The 19,031-nt window shown below is 41.7% G+C and overlaps 1 protein-coding gene across 9 annotated transcripts; it reads left to right on the top strand.

The window, feature by feature from the left end:
* The first annotated feature begins 709 nt into the window (after positions 1-709).
* On the top strand, positions 710-18,724 carry LOC143781772 (microtubule-associated serine/threonine-protein kinase 4-like). 9 transcript variants are annotated; one of them, XM_077268590.1, is made up of 33 exons: positions 710-985; positions 2,709-2,810; positions 3,261-3,354; positions 4,488-4,555; positions 4,912-4,997; positions 5,458-5,666; positions 6,475-6,613; positions 6,718-6,850; positions 6,998-7,163; positions 7,324-7,425; positions 7,663-7,785; positions 7,934-8,043; positions 8,135-8,226; positions 11,131-11,216; positions 12,225-12,305; positions 12,459-12,539; positions 12,693-12,773; positions 12,927-13,007; positions 13,161-13,241; positions 14,092-14,172; positions 14,326-14,406; positions 14,553-14,630; positions 14,945-15,025; positions 15,179-15,259; positions 15,413-15,493; positions 15,647-15,727; positions 16,578-16,658; positions 16,812-16,892; positions 17,039-17,116; positions 17,431-17,511; positions 17,665-17,742; positions 17,898-17,978; positions 18,209-18,724. In XM_077268590.1, the coding sequence occupies exons 1-33, from the start codon at positions 758-760 to the stop codon at positions 18,304-18,306; spliced, it is 3,285 nt and encodes a 1,094-aa protein (XP_077124705.1). In that variant the 5' UTR covers positions 710-757; the 3' UTR covers positions 18,307-18,724. The 9 variants fall into 9 exon arrangements, with proteins under 9 accessions (XP_077124705.1, XP_077124704.1, XP_077124708.1 ...); XM_077268589.1 differs by lacking the exon at positions 710-985 and adding an exon at positions 2,008-2,467; XM_077268593.1 differs by lacking the exons at positions 710-985; positions 12,927-13,007 and adding an exon at positions 2,008-2,467.
* The last annotated feature ends 307 nt before the right edge of the window (positions 18,725-19,031 follow it).

Raw genomic sequence — 19,031 nt, 5'->3', positions numbered from 1 at the left:
TCCAGAAAAAGTAAATGTTTACACAAGTGAAGAACATTTAGCATCCAAACTCTGTTTAACATATTTTATGGGGGAAAAGACAGATGTGAGGCTATGTGCACACATTCAGGTTTTTTCACATTTTTTTCGCGATAAATACGCTATAAAAACTCATTAAAAACGCATACATTATGCATCCTATCATTTAGAATGCATTCTGCATGTTTTGTGCACATGGTGCGTTATTTTCCGCAAAAAAAAGCATTGTGGTAAAAAAAGCAGCATGTTCATTAATTTTGCGGATTTTACACGTTTTTCCCACAATTCTATGCATTTGGAAAAAAATGCACAAAAAACGCCTCAAAAACGTGAAAAAAAAAGCATGCGGTTTTCTGGCAGAAATGTCCGGTTTTTGTCAGGAAAATTTCTGCAAGAATTCCTGACGTGTGCACATACCCTAAAAGCCGGCCTCACTGATCAAATCCATGGTTCTTCCCTCTATGCCTGAGTTTGAAACAGATGCTCAGCCTATGGTGTTGCCACGTTAATTATTGCTAGGCAACTTCCTTTTATGGTGAGATGTCCCTTTAAGATTGCATCACCAGATTCCTTGATGACATCACTGATGACATGTTAACGTTCCTCCACAAGATTCCGTTATTATGACATCATAATGCACCGCCACTATTTATCCAAGTGCTTACTGCCCAGGTGTCAGTGTTGTCAGTGATTGGCTGCGAAGCTGGTGATATACTGACTGCGCTTGGATTTGTTAGAAATGTTTCGAATTTCTTCAGAAAAACGTGAGGTGTTGGCACTATTCAAGGAGATTCGTACCACCTATGCCCTTGACAGTGTGCTACCACTACCCGATGGCGTCCTCAGCTTCACTTACCGGCTGGTTATGAAGCTAGTGAGCGACTGCCTGACCAAATACCAACGAGGTCGTATAAGCTCAGAATATCTTGAGCATTTACAGATGAACATCAGGACATTAGTACAACAGGTAAGTAACAAACTGGGCAAAGCACATAAAATAATAATGAATAATATTCATAAAATACAAGCTGGGGAAGGGGCGGTGATAGCGTGGGCCTGCGTGCTCTAAAATGCCAGGGCTGAATTTTACTCCCAGTCCACCCTGGTCACAATATGTAAAAAAAAAAGTAAATGTTTACACATGTAAAGAATATTTAGTATCCAAATCCTGTTTAAAATAATTTTTTGGGGGGAGACGGATATAAAATCCTGATCAGAAGAGTAAAGCCATGGTTTTCCCTCTTTCTCTGATTATGGTTCTGATGCTCAGCCCATAATGTTGCCACCTTAATTGTTACTAGAATGTTGCTAGGCAACTTCCTTTTATGGTGAGACGCCTCTTTAACCCCTTCACCACCTTTGTGCTTTTGTTTTTTTTCTCCCCTTCTCAGAGCCATAACATTGTTTTATCATCAATATAGCCTATGAGGGCTTGTTTTTTGCAGGCCGAGTTGTAGTTTTAAATGAAACCATAGATTATATATATTGTACTGGAAAATGGGAAAAAAATTAAAGTGCGGTGAAATTGCAAAAAAAGTGCAATTCCACAATTTTGTTTTATTTAAAATGTTCACTAAATGCTAAAACTGACCTGGTGATATGATTCTACAGGTCAGTACGAGAATGCAGATACCAAACATGTATAGGTTCTTTTTACTTAAGTGGTGGAAAAAAAATCTGAACGCCGGGCATGAGTCGGTGTTCATAAAAGATGATCAATGGACAGACACACTGGTCTTCTGCAGACCCCCGGCTGTCATGACCACCCATCGCAACCCCAGAATCATGTGACAAGGGCACTGAGGAGCGAGACTTGTGACACGGTTTCGATCAGCACGTCTTAAATGCTGTTGTCAGTTATTGACAGCGGCATTTAGTAGTTGACAGCTGAAATCCATCTGTATCTGTTTGCAGGACATGACAGCTGATCACATCAACTGTCATGTGCGGGTAGAGATGCAGGCTCTGGAGCTGCCTAAAAAAGACAGGGACACGACCTTGGATGTACCTATACTTTCAAAGTTGTAAATGAGTTAAGATTCCATCCCCGGATTCCATGATGATGTCACTGATGAAATGTTAACATTCCACCATGAGATTCCATGATGACATCATAATGTGCTGCCACTACTTACCCGAGTGCTTACTGCCCAGGTGTCAGTGTTGTCAGTGATTGGCTGCGAAGCTGGTGATATACTGACTGCGCTTGGATTTGTTAGAAATGTCTGGAATTTCTTCAGATAAACGTGAGGTGTTGGCACTACTCCAGGGGATTCTTACCACCTATGCCGTTGACATTGTGCTACCACTACCCGATGGCGTCCTCAGCTTCACTTACCGGCTGGTTATGGTGCTAGTGAGCGACTGCCTGACCAAATACCACCGAGGTCGTATAAGCTCAGAATATCTTGAGCATTTACAGATGAACATCAGGACATTAGTACAACAGGTAAGTAACAGACAGTCTGGGCAAAGCACATAAAATAATAAAGAATAATATTTATAAAATACAAGTTTCTTTACATGAAATATGTATTTTGGCCAAAAGCAATTTATCGCTTATACGAAATATCCATATATGTATTAATTGTAGCTGTAGATTGCAGGAGTAAAATGGTGACTTAAATAATGTCCTATATTCTCTACTTTCTCTCATGATTTTCCTTTTTTGTCTTTTTCCATTTTTATAGGCAGAAGAAAGATCCCAGAGTGGAGATCTGGCCTTTTTTAAACAACTGGCCCAAAAGTTCCTGGATGTACTAGAGTATATAGCCCGCTCACTGAAGCATTTGGTAAGAATCCGTCATCTTCTATATCTCATGTCTTTCTTGTCTGATCTTCTCCAGATTACTAGTCATATAGCAGATTGTCACATTTCTCATTTTAGAAGCCTCCCTGTCCGCTCCAGGCAGGTACAGGATATTTTATGGCCGCCTGTCTCTGCTCCATCCTCTGTGGTGACAGTCTGAGCTGTACTCAGTGGTGCGGACCTTTCATATCACATCTGTCTCGCTTTATCTTCCTTCTTGTAAATGCTGCAGTTCTGGTAATAGATGTTATTGGTGAACTGTTGCATATACAAGTCCCTTATATATTAATGTGGATTTACTGGACGGAGCGGCTGTATATAGTCCACGCAATTCCACAATTATGTAAATCCAGATTTAGTCCTTTCTGTCTTTTGTGTACGGTAATTTAGTATTTGTGAAAGTTATATTAATTGTACGTATTATATCCATTAGGAAACACCGGACGGTGACTCCAAAAAGGGGCAACAACGAAATATCGCTGACCCCAATACCAGTGAGCCAGGGCTAAAAACTGATCTGATTGAAGGTAAGCTGATCATCTCGTATTCTTACAAACATTAATATTATGGAGACACCAGAGAATATATAAATGTATTATATAATTAGCTATAGTGTGAATTAGTCACCACTATTATTCCACCCTCAGGGTCAACAATATATAATAGCTAGGAGGATACCCCTGTATTAAAACTTAGCTTTTAATAATGACATCTAAAACAATAAACTCAACCGACGCAAACCAAAAACAAGTGCTCATGTGAACCAGTGGCTAGGTACCCATGGGTACCTAGCCACTGCAGGTCCCAGCTTTGAGAAAGACTATTATTGCACATTCATTGGACTATTGGCCAGCTGAGTACTAGCATATCTGCTCCCCTGATGAGTCTCCGTTATTGGTTATGAAACGCGTTGGGAGAAATACGCTATGGTCCAAGTGTTGGTGGAGTCCATAGATAGGGACCACTTGAGGCCTGTCCTTGTCAGGACAGGAGCTTGAACGGGTTTTACAGGGAAGAAAGATATTACCCCACACCCATCCCTATATGTGGACTACGGACCTCCAGGTAAAGATCCTGGGAGATTATCTATGGTGACCATACGTCTACTACTATTGGAGAGGCATTCCGCTCTGCTACCATTGGTGAGATCCAACCAATTTTACTGTTTGAGCACTGGTTCACATGAGCACTTGTTTTTGGTTTGCGTCAGTTAAATTTATTGTTTTAGATGTCATTATTAAAAGCTAAGTTTTAATACAGGGGTATCCTCCTAGCTATTATATAATATATAAATTTACTCTTCACCCTCTGTATGAGGCCGGAGACGGCTCCTGGACCTCCTATAGACTATAATGGAGAGGGCTCATGCAATTCTGAAAACCCCTCTGGTTCTCTCTTCTGGGATCTTCTCAGCCCCAAAATGCACAAAGAACCTCACAGGGTCTCCATTCAAGTCCTTGTCAGATCCCGAACAATCACACATTTATGGTAGAGTATATCTATCAATGGGTGTGCCATAATTATATGCAGTATGTGCAGAATATCCATATAACTAGTATTATACCATTTACTTGTCTTTCCTTCCTTATATCGATGTGTTATGTATTAAGTATTGATATCATCTAATACATGATGTCTCATTATTTTATCATTATTTTAGAGACAACTGAGCCGGCAACTGCTGACGGTGGAATACCTGAGATACCAGAGATCCCCGAATCTGCCAGTGTAAGTATCAGAGACAACATCTGTATATCATCCGATAACGGGGTATGAATTACACATCACATGTTACACCCCATAGGACAGCGGGTTACCTCTATTCTTAATGTAGATTGGACCTATTATTATTATTCCTGTCTCCTCTGTGTGATGTCCCTTACCATCCCCTGCAGTACAATGATATATGTGTATGGAGGATATCCCTATAATATAATAGTGTCTGGGGAGTGTCCTGCTTGTATCATGTCCTCTACATCTGCTACAGTGTAATCAGCAGGGACATAATGGAGAGAAGTTCCTGCATCTGCAGCTTTTATTTTCCTGCAACTTTTATGTCTCATTGTCATTTCTTATTCTTCTAGGCCGTGATCAGATCATTGAACCCTATGAGAAAACCAAGTAAGAGCGACTATACCCAGATCAAAGAGATCAGCAGTGGATCTTATGGGTGAGCTTTATGTATAACCTACATTCTTCCCAAATTCCTTCTGATGATGCCTCTGTCTATATGTCCTGCCTTAGAGAAGTTCCTGTATATGAGTCCACATCTACTGTCAATGTTACTGTTTTCCAGGACCTGTGACATTTTTTTGTCCGTTAGAGCTTTGTTAGGGCTTATTTTTTGTTTGGTGATCTGTTGTTGTTATAGACACCACTGTGCACTAGATCTAATCTACATCTAGTCATCTAGTCCACATCTAGTGAACACTATTCAGCTCAGTTAGGATGTGATATGGATGAGAACCTCCCATAAGTGATCATTCATGTTGAGTTATTTTGTGCATTTCCAGACATTGATTTCTAGTGACGGCCGTACATCTACTATTAACTATTAGTACAGAAGATCTTTTGACATATAGACAGACTGTAAGAATTCAGTATAAATTATGGATTTTTCTCCTCTACAGGGCCGTCCACTTAGTGCGTCATAAAGACACAAACAAGGTATTCGCCATGAAGAAACAAGCCAGGAGCGAACTGGATCATCCATTCTATCTTGAAATGGCCTATCTGGAAAGGGATATCGCAATATTCTCCGATTGTCCCTTTGTTGTCTCCACGTTTTGTTCCTTCCCAACTAAACACCATCTGTGTATGGTCATGGACTTTGAAGCAGGTAAGACCTATCCATTGTATCTATATCCGGCCCATATCTGCTTAAATATATAAAGGTCCCAATGTATTTATGTTTCATTACTCTACATGCTCATAAGAACAGTTTAGGAGGATTACATCTTTCTGACAGATAATCATTTTCATTGCTTCTTACTGCATTCTTTTATGATGTCGGGGCAACAAAAACACTACAATTCCATCTGAGCTTATTTTTTTATTATTATTTGTTTTGAATGAAAAAAAGTGATTTTTATACTTAATTTTCTTTCCCCCAATATTTTTATTATTATTTTATTTTTTAGTCTCCATAAGGGACCTGAATATATTATATATTATATTATTATAATTATTAATATAATCATATTTACTATGTACTGCAACATGGGTATTGCAGAATATGGTGAAAATCTTGGTCCCCTATGAAGCCAAGCTACACACTGACCTTCACAGAAGTACCATAATGGCAAGGATAGTACGTAGTCTCCGCAGACACTCAGCAGCCATAGCAAACCACTAACATGGAATGGGGGCGATGAGAGCATAGAGCAGCTCGCCTCCAGGTCACCTGCTGTAAATGCCAATGTCCGAGATTGACAGTGCAATGTAAGAGGTTACCAGCAGGGGGCAGATCTGAGCTCTCTTTCTGTATAGGACTACTCTGCAGTATACAGTATACGCTCTACATCACACAGTGTATCTCTATGATTGACTCCCTGCCCCAATGTCTCAGCTTATTTCTCATTCACACTCATCATGTGTAATTTACATTGTAACAAACCCTCACCTGTCATATTTGCTTTCTGCTCTAGGAGGAGACTGTGAAAGGCTCATAAAGTCTTATGGTCCTTTTCCCCTCGCCTTGGCACGCATCTACATTGCAGAAACGGTTCTTGCTGTGGAATATCTGCACAGCTATGGTGTGGTTCATCGAGACCTGAAGCCTTTAAAGTAAGTGAATACAGCAGTATAATAAAGGGAAAGACAGTTTTAGTTTGGTATACAGTCTATGGGTTATTACTTAGGGCTGACAAACAATATCTTTTCTTTCACAGCCTCATTCTATCATCAACTGGACATATCAAAGTCACCGATTTTGGGCTTTCAAGACTCGGACTCATGAGACCAACATCAGACATTTACAAGGCTCCAACTAAAGACATCACCAGAGAGTTCCATGATGATGGGGTTAGCTATACATAAAAAACTTACTCTTTACAGATCTGATCTATTTCTGCTTCTCTGATATTTTCTCACATAGAAAACTCTTCCACTGATATTATTTGTCACAGTTATTTTCATTGATCATCTTCTCCTTGTTCTGTTGGTTTCCAGATAACTGGCACCTATCAATATGTAGCCCCAGAAGTCATCTTACAGGAGGGCTATGGAAGACCCATTGACTGGTGGGCAATAGGGATCATCTTATATAAATTTCTAACCGGCCAAGTGCCATTTAATGGAAGATGCAAAAAAGATATTTTCAAGAGCATCATCAAGGGTAAGTAAAATAATCTGAATGCTGTGTAATGCCATAGTAATTTGGTTCAGTTGTTAGGTTCATTCTTTGGTTTAGTTACTTGCTGTTTTTAATAATTTCTTTAAAATGATAGAAAAGCTAGAGACTTTCTTTTCTGTAATATTTACTTTTTATACAACAGATGACATCACTTCGAAAATTCAAAATTCCACTGATTATCCTGATGCTCAAGACTTCATGACTCAGCTGCTCAGAAAAGATCCAACACATAGACTCGGGACAGGTAATGTATATAGTAGTATTAATAATGACTTACAACTCCTCTGTGACCTGACAAATGGATAATTTCCATAAGGATCAGCACCAAGGTCTCTGCTTTACCTTCTTGTCTATTCCCCATTCTTCTTGCTATGACTTATAGTATATTTTGGCTCTGCTATGTCTTCAGTTTAGATTAGAATAACATGTACAGTCTTCCTTTCATTGTCTGGATCACTTTTTTCTTGTCTTCCTTTTCCAGGAGGAGCAAATAAGATCAAGAGTCATCCATTCCTGAGTGGGTTAAATTTTGAGAACCTTCAAAATCAGTATATACTGTATCGTCCAACTCTTGAGTCAGAGGAGGACACCCGCTACTTTGACAGTAAGTAGAATGATACGACATCTGGTTAAAGCTGCCATTTGTCTTGTCTTTCATTTTATGTGACAATATGTTCCCAATATTATTATTAATAACATGGTGACTGTTTGTGATAATATTAATAATCTCTGATAATACTTATACTTTGTAGCTGGCTTTTGGCGACCCAAACATATGGATTCAGATGAGGGTGACACAAGTGAAGTCAGTGATTGGCCAGAAAGCTTAAACTATGTATCATCTTCTGAAAGACTTTCTAAGGTAAGTATGTGATCAGTAAATCCACAAAACTATAACTAAAAATAGTTTTAAACTACTGTATATACATTTAATTTTACTCTGTGTATTTTAGGTATATGCAACCAATACCAGGATGATGAGCAATGAAGATCACGAGCCATCTCCAGATTGTTCTTTAGAGACCAGCACAAAACACTCAGACGTGTGAGTAGATTATTATTATGGGGTATAGTACTGACATTTCTTCCGAACACCAAATACAAGACACATACTACACAATACTAAATCCAGAACCCACCACCCTATGATTGATCATCACTGTGGGGTCTGGCTTGTGATAATGCTGGCAGGGCTGCCACTAGGAATTTCGGGGCCCCATACTGGCAAAATTTTCGGGGCCCCCTTGAGACTCTGCCCAGGCTCCACCCCAGCCCTGCCTCCACCCCTCGAACTGTCCACAGTCAAAAGATTTTTAAAGACGCCACCATGACAAGGTCGGGCCCTACCCTACTCTAACCTACTAAACATTTGTTAAAATATCCAATACAATTTAGGTATATTTTTATTTATTTTTAAAATGACAAATACCACATTCAGGGGACAAATACCATGGCACCATGACCAGACACCATATTACCACCACATAGTGACCAAATAATAGCACATACAAGGAACAAATACCACCACAACATGTCCGGACCACATATTACCACAATATGATCACCAATAATAGCACATACAAGGAACAAATACCACCACACCATGACCAGATCACATATTACCACCATAGTGACCAAATAATAGCACATACAAGGAACAAATACCATCACACAATGGCCGGACAACATATTACCACCACATAGTGACTGAATACTACAATAGTGATCAGTAATAAAATAAACACAATCTATCTCCATCCTGCCCCATCTGTCCCATGATCCTGCACCATCTGTCCCCATCCTGCCCCATATTCCTGCCCCATCTGTTCCATTCTGCACCATGTCTCTATCCTGCACCCCGTGTCTCCCATCTGCCCTTGGGTCTCCCATCTGCCCCCTTGTCTCCATTCTGCCCCTTGTCTCCATTCTGCCCCCTTGTCTCCATTCTGCTCCCATGCCTCCATTCTGCCCCCTTGTCTTCATTCTGCCCCCTGTGTCTCCAATCTGCCCCTTGTCTCCATTCTGCTCTTGTCTCCATTCTGCCCCCTTGTCTACATTCTGCCCCCTGTGTCTCCATTCTGCCCCTTGTCTACATTCTGCCCCCTGTGTTTCCATTCTGCCCCCTTTGTCTCCATTCTGCCCCCTTTGTTTTCATTCTGCCCACTTGTCTCATTTTGCCCCCTTGTCTCCATTCTGCCCCCTTGTCACCATTCTTCCCCCGTCTCCATTCTGCCCCATATCTCCATTCTGCCCCTTGTCTCCATTCTGCCTTGTCTCCATTCTGCCCCCTTTACCTCCATTCTGCCCCCTTGTCTCCATTCTGCCCCGTGTCTCCATTCTGCTCCCTGTGTCTCCATTCTGCCCCATGTCTCCATTCTGTCCCCATGGTCTCTATTCTGCCCCCTTGTCTCCATTCTGCCCCCTTTGTCTCCATTCTGCCCCTTGTCTCCATTCTGCCCCCTTTGTCTCCATGCTGCGCCTTGTCTCCATTCTGCCCCCTGTGTCTCCATTCTGCCCCCTTTGTCGTCAATCTGCCCCTTGTCTCCATTCTGCCCCCATGTTTCCATTCTGCCCCTTGTCTTCATTCTGCCCCCTGTGTCTCCATTCTGCCCCCTTGTCTCCATTCAGCTCCCATGCCTCCATTCTGCCCCCTTGTCTTCATTCTGCCCCCTGTGTCTCCAATCTGCCCCTTGTTTCCATTCTGCCCCCTTGTCTCTATTCTGCTCCCTGTGTCTCCATTGTGCCCCCTTTGTCTCCATTCTACCCCCTTGTCTCCATTTTGCCCCCTTGTCTCCATTCTGCCCCCTTGTCTCCATTCTGCCCCCTTGTCTCCATTCTGCCCCTTGTCTCCATTCTGCCCCCTGTGTCGCCATTCTGCCCCCTTTGCCTCCATTCTGCCCCCTGTGTCTCCATTCTGCTCCCTGTGTCTCCATTCTGCCCCCATGTCTCCATTCTGCCCCCATGGTCTCCATTCTGCCGCCTTGTCTCCATTCTGCCCCCTTTGTCTCCATGCTGCGCCTTGTCTCCATTCTCCCCAGTGTCTCCATTCTGCACCCTTTGTCGCCAATCTGCCCCTTGTCTCCATTCTGCCCCCATGTCTCCATTCTGCCCCTTGTCTTCACTCTGCCCCCTTGTCTCCATTCTGCCCCCTGTGTCTCCATTCTGCCCCCTTTGTCTCCATTCTGCCCCCTTGTCTACATTCTGCTCCCTGTGTCTCCATTCTGCCCCCTTGTCTCCATTCTGCCCACTTTGTCTCTATTCTGCTCCCTGTGTCTCCATTGTGCCCCCTTTGTCTCCATTCTGCCCCCTTGTCTCCATTCTGCCCCCTTGTCTCCATTCTGCCCCCTTTCTGCCCCCTTGTCTCCATTCTGCCCCCTTATCTCCATTCTGCTCCCTGTCTCCCTTCTGTGCCGGGCTAGATGGAGACACATGGTCCACATTGCGGCTTGTGCTTTCAATTAAAAAAAAATAGAAAAAATGTCTCCTTACCTGGCCGCGCTCCTGCGGCGAAGCGAAGATCCCTGCCGGCATTTCAGCGCCCACACGGGCCCTCAAGGCTGCAATAGAGTAACTGAACCTGCGTCTTGGACGCAGGTTCTGTTACCGATAGAAGCCTGCCGCTGGGGCCCGGGCCTGATGAGCAGAAGAGACTGGGCCTGATGCGGGCCCCCTCTGCCACTGGGCCCCATACGCCAGTCAGGACAGTAATGCGCTGATGGCGGCCCGTGAACGCTGATGATAACAGTTGATCATTGTGACCAGCCTTTCATTTCCAGTTCATTAAAGCCCTTTATCACTAGTTATTATTCATTCTTGCTGATAGAAGGCAGTCCTGTGCAAGGTATCCCCTCCATTTTGTCCAAGTTTCCCAAGTGACCATACAGAAAGAAGTCTTTTTATTTTTAATTGCTTTCACTTGTGATTTATTTATTATTCTTCTACCAAACAGGCAGAAAGAATCTTCTCCTACTAGAAATGACGGTGATAATCAGTGTTTCACTACTGAAAACAAGACACCCTCTCCGATATTGTCAGGTATGTGCAGGTCTATACGACATCTTGTTATAGCCAATAATCCAAAAGTGCAATGTGAATGTTACCTGAGGGCTCAGAAAATCACTGCTTTTTTGTGCCTTTAAAATAATCAACAATCCAACACTTCAATGTATAAAATTCTCACGCTCTCGTGCTGTGCATTAAAAGATACAAGGGGCCATACAGTCTGGTGCCTGATACTGATCATGAATACTGTGCCTATGGCTCGAACAGGCCCCAAACTAACCCTATATGTACCATTAATGTGACACAGATGTTTTAAGTAATGGACTATATGATAACACTGCTGCAACTAATGTCATATTAAAGAGATCCTGTCACCAGATTTTTATCATATAACCTAAGACCACCACCTTTCAGCTCTGTGTTACAGCATTCTGGAATTTCTGTATATAAGTCTCCAAGACGCCATGCAAAAAAAAAAAATACATTTTATTATACTCACAAATGGGCATCACTGGTCTTAATCCAGAGCCTCCTCTCTTCTGGTGATGCCGTTCTCCTCTGCTTCGTGTGGGTGATGGGTCCTATGTCATCCACATAGTGTTCCCCCATCATGTTCCTGCGCAGGCACACTTCTCTCTGCCCTGCTGAAGGCAGATCAAAATACTGTAGTGTGCATGAGCCGGCGCTCTTTGGCCCTTCCCCATGTATTCTTCCTGTGGTTGAAAAAACACTGCAAAAATGCTGAAAGAACTGACATGATTCAGATTTCAAAAACACTGAGACTCTCAGATCTAGCTAGGAAAAAAAACAAATGTCTGCATGAGATTTCTGACATCTCATAGCTTTTGCTATCACTGTAAAAAGTAGCTTATAATTTACATGCAAAAAACTGCTAGTGACCATAGCCTTAAGGTGCAATGCCAGAATCCCAGTACTGTAAGGTACAAAAATAAAATAACTCTACTAGATGAAGATATAAATCTTATCTTATAGGAGTTTATCATTGACTTGTTTTTCTTACTTTTTTATATGAATTTCCAGTTGAGATGAAAAATAAATCTGTATTGAACCTGGGAGAAGAGCAAGATCCAGAAATAGTCCCAGAGACTGAACCTATCAGGGGTAAGTGTGACAATAAGGTCTATGTTGTCCGATGTTGGCGACTCAGAATATTTCACGAGGAGAATATATTATATGTCAATGGTGGGATTTTCACATCTATGACTAACAATGATTATTGACTTGTTTTTCTTACATTTTTACATGAATTTCTAGTTGAGACAAAAAATACATCTGCAATAAAACTGGGTGAAGATCAAGACCCAGAAATAGTCGCAGAGACAGAACCTAGCAGAGGTAAGTGTGACAATAAGGTCTATGTTGTCTGATGTCGGCGATTGAGAATAATTCACGAGGAGGATATATTATATGACAATGGTGGGAGTTTCACATCTATGACTGACAATGATCATTGACTTGTTTTTCTTACTTTTTTATATGAATTTCCAGTTGAGACAAAAAATAAATCTGTATTGAACCTGGGAGAAGAGCAAGACCCAGAAATAGTCCCAGAGACTGAACCTAGCAGAGGTAAGTGTGACAACAAGGTCTATGTTGTCCGATGTTGGCAACTCAGAATATTTCACGAGGAGAATATATTATATGTCAATGGTGGGATTTTCACATCTATGACTAACAATGATTATTGACTTGTTTTTCTTACATTTTTACATGAATTTCCAGTTGAGACAAAAAATGCATCTGCATTAAAACTGGCAGAAGATCAAGACCCAGAAAGAGTCGCGGAGACTGAACCTAGCAGAGGTAAGTGTGACAATAAGGTCTATGTTGTCTGATGTTGGTGACTCAGAATATTTCACGAGGAGAATATATTATATGTCAATGGTGGGATTTTCACATCTATGACTAACAATGATTATTGACTTGTTTTTCTTACATTTTTACATGAATTTCCAGTTGAGACAAAAAATACATCTGCAATAAAATTGGGAGAAGATCAAGACCCAGAAATAGTCCCAGAGACTGAACCTTGCAGAGGTAAGTGTGACAATAAGGTCTATGTTGTCTGATGTTGGCGACTGAGAATATTTCACGAGGAGGATATGTTATATCTCAATGGTGGGATTTTCACATCTAAGACTAAGGGTACCGTCACACTAAGCGACGCTGCAGCGATAGCGACAGCAATGCCGATCGCTGCAGCGTCGCTGTGTGGTCGCTGGAGAGCTGTCACACAGACCGCTCTCCAGCGACCAACGATGCCGAGGTCCCCGGGTAACCAGGGTAAACATCGGGTTGCTAAGCGCAGGGCCGCGCTTAGTAACCCGATGTTTACCCTGGTTACCAGCGTAAAATATAAGTACATACTTACATGCGTCCCCCGGCGTCCGCTTCCTGTAATGACTGAGCGCCGGCAGTAGCAGGGCACAGCGGTGACGTCACCGCTGTGCTGTGCTTTCACTTTCAATTTGCGGCGCTCAGTCAGTGTGGGAAGCGGACGCCGGGGGAAGCATGTGAGTATGTACTGTTTGTTTTTTTTTACATTTTACGCTGGTAACCAGGGTAAACATCGGGTTACTAAGCGCGGCCCTGCGCTTAGTAACCCGATGTTTACCCTGGTTACCAGTGTAAAATATCGCTGGTATGGTTGCTTTTGCCGTCAAACACGGCGATACACGGCGACCTAGCGACCAAATAATGTGCAGACCTTCTAGCAGCGACCAGCAATTTCACAGCGGGATTCTGATCGCTGCTGCGTGTCAAATACAGCGATATCGCTCCCTAGGACGCTGCAACGTCACAGATCGCTGGCGACGTTGCTTAGTGTGACGGTACCTTAACAATGATCATTGACTTGTTTTTCTTACTTTTTTATATGAATTTCCAGTTGAGACAAAAAATAAATCTGTATTGAACCTGGGAGAAGAGCAAAACCCAGAAATAGTCGCAGAGACAGAAGCTAGCAGAGGTAAGTGTGACAACAAGGTCTATGTTGTCTGATGTCGGCGACTGAGAATAATTCACGAGGAGGATATATTATAGGTCAATTGTGGGATTGTCACATCTATGACTAACAATGATTATTGACTTGTTTTTCTTACATTTTTACATGAATTTCCAGTTGAGACAAAAAATACATCTGCAATAAAACTGGGAGAAGATCAAGACCCAGAAATAGTCCCAGAGACTGAACCTTGCAGAGGTAAGTGTGACAATAAGGTCTATGTTGTCTGATGTTGGCGACTGAGAATATTTCACGAGGAGGATATGTCAATGGTGGGATTTTCACATCTATGACTGACAATGATCATTGACTTGTCTTTCTTACTTTTTTACATGAATTTCCAGTTGAGACAAAAAATATATCTGCATTAAAACTGGGAGAGCAAGACCCAGAAATAGTAGCAGAGACAGAACCTAGCAGAGGTAAGTGTGACAATAAGGTCCATGTTGTCTGATGTCGGCGATTGAGAATTGTTCACGAGGAGGAGATGTTAGAATGTAAGTCCGCAAGGACAGGGTCCTCTCCCCTCTGTACCAGTGTGTCACTGTAAACCTGTTTACGGTAAATGATATCAATAACCCTGTATGTAACCCCTTTCTCATGTACAGCACCATGGAATTAATGGTGCTATATAAATAAATAATAATAATAATAATAATAAATGGTGGGATTTTCACATCTATGACTAACAATGATTATTGACTTGTTTTTCTTACATTTTCACATGAATTTCTAGTTGAGACAAAAAATACATCTGCATTAAAACTGGGTGAAGATCAAGACCCAGAAATAGTCGCAGAGACAGAACCTAGCAGAGGTAAGTGTGACAATAAGGTCTATGCTGTCTGATGACGGCAATTGAGAATTATTCAAGAGGAGGATATATTATATGACAATGGTGGGAGTTTCACATCTATGACTGACAATGATCATTGACTTGTTTTTCTTACTTTTTTATATGAATTTCCAGTTGAGACAAAAAATAAATCTGTATTGAACCTGGGAGAAGAGCAAGACCCAGAAATAGTCCCAGAGACTGAACCTAGCAGAGGTAAGTGTGACAACAAGGTCTATGTTGTCCGATGTTGGCAACTCAGAATATTTCACGAGGAGAATATATTATATGTCAATGGTGGGATTTTCACATCTATGACTAACAATGATTATTGACTTGTTTTTCTTACATTTTTACATGAATTTCCAGTTGAGACAAAAAATGCATCTGCATTAAAACTGGCAGAAGATCAAGACCCAGAAAGAGTCGCGGAGACTGAACCTAGCAGAGGTAAGTGTGACAATAAGGTCTATGTTGTCTGATGTTGGTGACTCAGAATATTTCACGAGGAGAATATATTATATGTCAATGGTGGGATTTTCACATCTATGACTAACAATGATTATTGACTTGTTTTTCTTACATTTTTACATGAATTTCCAGTTGAGACAAAAAATACATCTGCAATAAAATTGGGAGAAGATCAAGACCCAGAAATAGTCCCAGAGACTGAACCTTGCAGAGGTAAGTGTGACAATAAGGTCTATGTTGTCTGATGTTGGCGACTGAGAATATTTCACGAGGAGGATATGTTATATCTCAATGGTGGGATTTTCACATCTAAGACTAAGGGTACCGTCACACTAAGCGACGCTGCAGCGATAGCGACAGCAATGCCGATCGCTGCAGCGTCGCTGTGTGGTCGCTGGAGAGCTGTCACACAGACCGCTCTCCAGCGACCAACGATGCCGAGGTCCCCGGGTAACCAGGGTAAACATCGGGTTGCTAAGCGCAGGGCCGCGCTTAGTAACCCGATGTTTACCCTGGTTACCAGCGTAAAATATAAGTACATACTTACATGCGTCCCCCGGCGTCCGCTTCCTGTAATGACTGAGCGCCGGCAGTAGCAGGGCACAGCGGTGACGTCACCGCTGTGCTGTGCTTTCACTTTCAATTTGCGGCGCTCAGTCAGTGTGGGAAGCGGACGCCGGGGGAAGCATGTGAGTATGTACTGTTTGTTTTTTTTTACATTTTACGCTGGTAACCAGGGTAAACATCGGGTTACTAAGCGCGGCCCTGCGCTTAGTAACCCGATGTTTACCCTGGTTACCAGTGTAAAATATCGCTGGTATGGTTGCTTTTGCCGTCAAACACGGCGATACACGGCGACCTAGCGACCAAATAATGTGCAGACCTTCTAGCAGCGACCAGCAATTTCACAGCGGGATTCTGATCGCTGCTGCGTGTCAAATACAGCGATATCGCTCCCTAGGACGCTGCAACGTCACAGATCGCTGGCGACGTTGCTTAGTGTGACGGTACCTTAACAATGATCATTGACTTGTTTTTCTTACTTTTTTATATGAATTTCCAGTTGAGACAAAAAATAAATCTGTATTGAACCTGGGAGAAGAGCAAAACCCAGAAATAGTCGCAGAGACAGAAGCTAGCAGAGGTAAGTGTGACAACAAGGTCTATGTTGTCTGATGTCGGCGACTGAGAATAATTCACGAGGAGGATATATTATAGGTCAATTGTGGGATTGTCACATCTATGACTAACAATGATTATTGACTTGTTTTTCTTACATTTTTACATGAATTTCCAGTTGAGACAAAAAATACATCTGCAATAAAACTGGGAGAAGATCAAGACCCAGAAATAGTCCCAGAGACTGAACCTTGCAGAGGTAAGTGTGACAATAAGGTCTATGTTGTCTGATGTTGGCGACTGAGAATATTTCACGAGGAGGATATGTCAATGGTGGGATTTTCACATCTATGACTGACAATGATCATTGACTTGTCTTTCTTACTTTTTTACATGAATTTCCAGTTGAGACAAAAAATATATCTGCATTAAAACTGGGAGAGCAAGACCCAGAAATAGTAGCAGAGACAGAACCTAGCAGAGGTAAGTGTGACAATAAGGTCCATGTTGTCTGATGTCGGCGATTGAGAATTGTTCACGAGGAGGAGATGTTAGAATGTAAGTCCGCAAGGACAGGGTCCTCTCCCCTCTGTACCAGTGTGTCACTGTAAACCTGTTTACGGTAAATGATATCAATAACCCTGTATGTAACCCCTTTCTCATGTACAGCACCATGGAATTAATGGTGCTATATAAATAAATAATAATAATAATAATAATAAATGGTGGGATTTTCACATCTATGACTAACAATGATTATTGACTTGTTTTTCTTACATTTTCACATGAATTTCTAGTTGAGACAAAAAATACATCTGCATTAAAACTGGGTGAAGATCAAGACCCAGAAATAGTAGCAGAGACAGAACCTAGCAGAGGTAAGTGTGACAATAAGGTCTATGCTGTCTGATGACGGCAATTGAGAATTATTCAAGAGGAGGATATATTATATGTCTATGGTGGGATTGTCACATCTATGACTGACAATGATCATTGACTTGTTTTTCTTACTTTTTTACATGAATTTTCAGTTGAGACAAAAAATATATCTGCATTAAAACTGGGAGAGCAAGACCCAGAAATAGTAGCAGAGGCAGAACCCAGCAGAGGTAAGTGTGACAATAAGGTCTATGTTGTCTGATGTCGGCGAATGAGAATTATTCACGAGGAGGAGATGTTAACTCCCAGTGGTACGATTGCCACATGTATGATGACTGACAATGATCATTGACTTGTTTTTTTTACTTTTTATATGAATTTCTAGTTGAGAAGAAAAATAAGTCTGCAATAAAACTGGTAGAAGAGCAAAATGCCAAAATAAAAGAAGAGCGAGAACCTAGAAGACGTAAGTGTGATAATTAGGTCTATGTTGTTTGATGTTGGCCAGTGAGAATAATTCATGTGGAGAAGATGTTATCTGTCAGTGGTGGGATTGTCACATGTATGATGACTGAGAATGATCCTGTTCCTCTGCACAGATAAGATTTCTCTACCGTCCTGCCATAATGACACCAAAGCAGTATCTTCTAATATGGAGTCCCATTACTTACATTAGTTTTATATCTCTTCCCATAGGTTCCATCTTCCGCCGGATTATATCATCCTGCCGGCGTGGATTATCTAGGGCTGCTCGCAGCATCAGAAAAAGATGCATTTTTCCAATCTGTTGTTAGGGCACCACATACATCTAGTGCCCTGAAGAAAGTACAGCAAGTCCATCATCAAAGCTGTACTTGGGCAGCACGGTGGCTCAGTGGTTAGCACTGTTGCTCTGCAGCACTGGGATCCTGGGTTTAAATGTCACTAAGGAAAACATCTGCAAGGAGTTTGTATGTTCTCCCCGTGTTTGCGTGGGTTTCCTCCGGGTTCTCCGGTTTCCTCCCACACTCCAAAGACATACTGATAGGGAATTTTCCGTGGAATATGATGGCGCACAAATACACGTAATAAATAATACCTGTGCGGAAAGATTTCTAACATCTGCCTGTGGCCTTCTGACCAGCAAAAAGCATCTGCAGAAGATGAAGGCTCCTTCAAGCACATCACATCATTCTTCCATGTAGTTCCTAATTTAAAAAAAATTAAATAAACATTCTGAATTAATGTTCCTTTGTAATAGAATATTTCTGAAATATATGGCATACCAATACTGTACGTCGTACATGTTTGAAGCACCTTATGAAGTTTTGTTTTTTCACTAAACGTGTATGTACTGTAGTGTGGTGGGGTGATATACTTCCCTACTGCCGTCTTCTCTGGGATCAAGCTCTGTCCGGCTCCTCTTTTGTGTGATGTCGTAGCTACATAGTTACATACATAGGCTGAAAAAAGACCTAGGTCCATCAAGTTTAACCTGTCTCCAGCAATTGTCCATTTTGTCACTACATTAAATTTAACC

Source organism: Ranitomeya variabilis, chromosome 6 (assembly GCF_051348905.1).
Source record: "Ranitomeya variabilis isolate aRanVar5 chromosome 6, aRanVar5.hap1, whole genome shotgun sequence".
In the NCBI taxonomy this organism is placed as follows: domain Eukaryota; kingdom Metazoa; phylum Chordata; class Amphibia; order Anura; family Dendrobatidae; genus Ranitomeya; species Ranitomeya variabilis.
The sequence above is the reverse complement of the archived record's forward strand: the minus strand, read 5'-3'. Positions and strand labels throughout refer to the sequence as shown.

Excerpts from the sequence above, each read along its gene's own strand:
- LOC143781772 (XM_077268590.1), top strand. The coding sequence starts at position 758 with ATGTTTCGAATTTCTTCAGAAAAACGTGAGGTGTTGGCACTATTCAAG. Across the intron at positions 5,667-6,474 it reads GGTCATGGACTTTGAAGCAG|GAGGAGACTGTGAAAGGCTC; the intron begins GTAAGACCTATC and ends TTTCTGCTCTAG. Across the intron at positions 15,260-15,412 it reads AGAGACTGAACCTAGCAGAG|TTGAGACAAAAAATGCATCT; the intron begins GTAAGTGTGACA and ends ATGAATTTCCAG.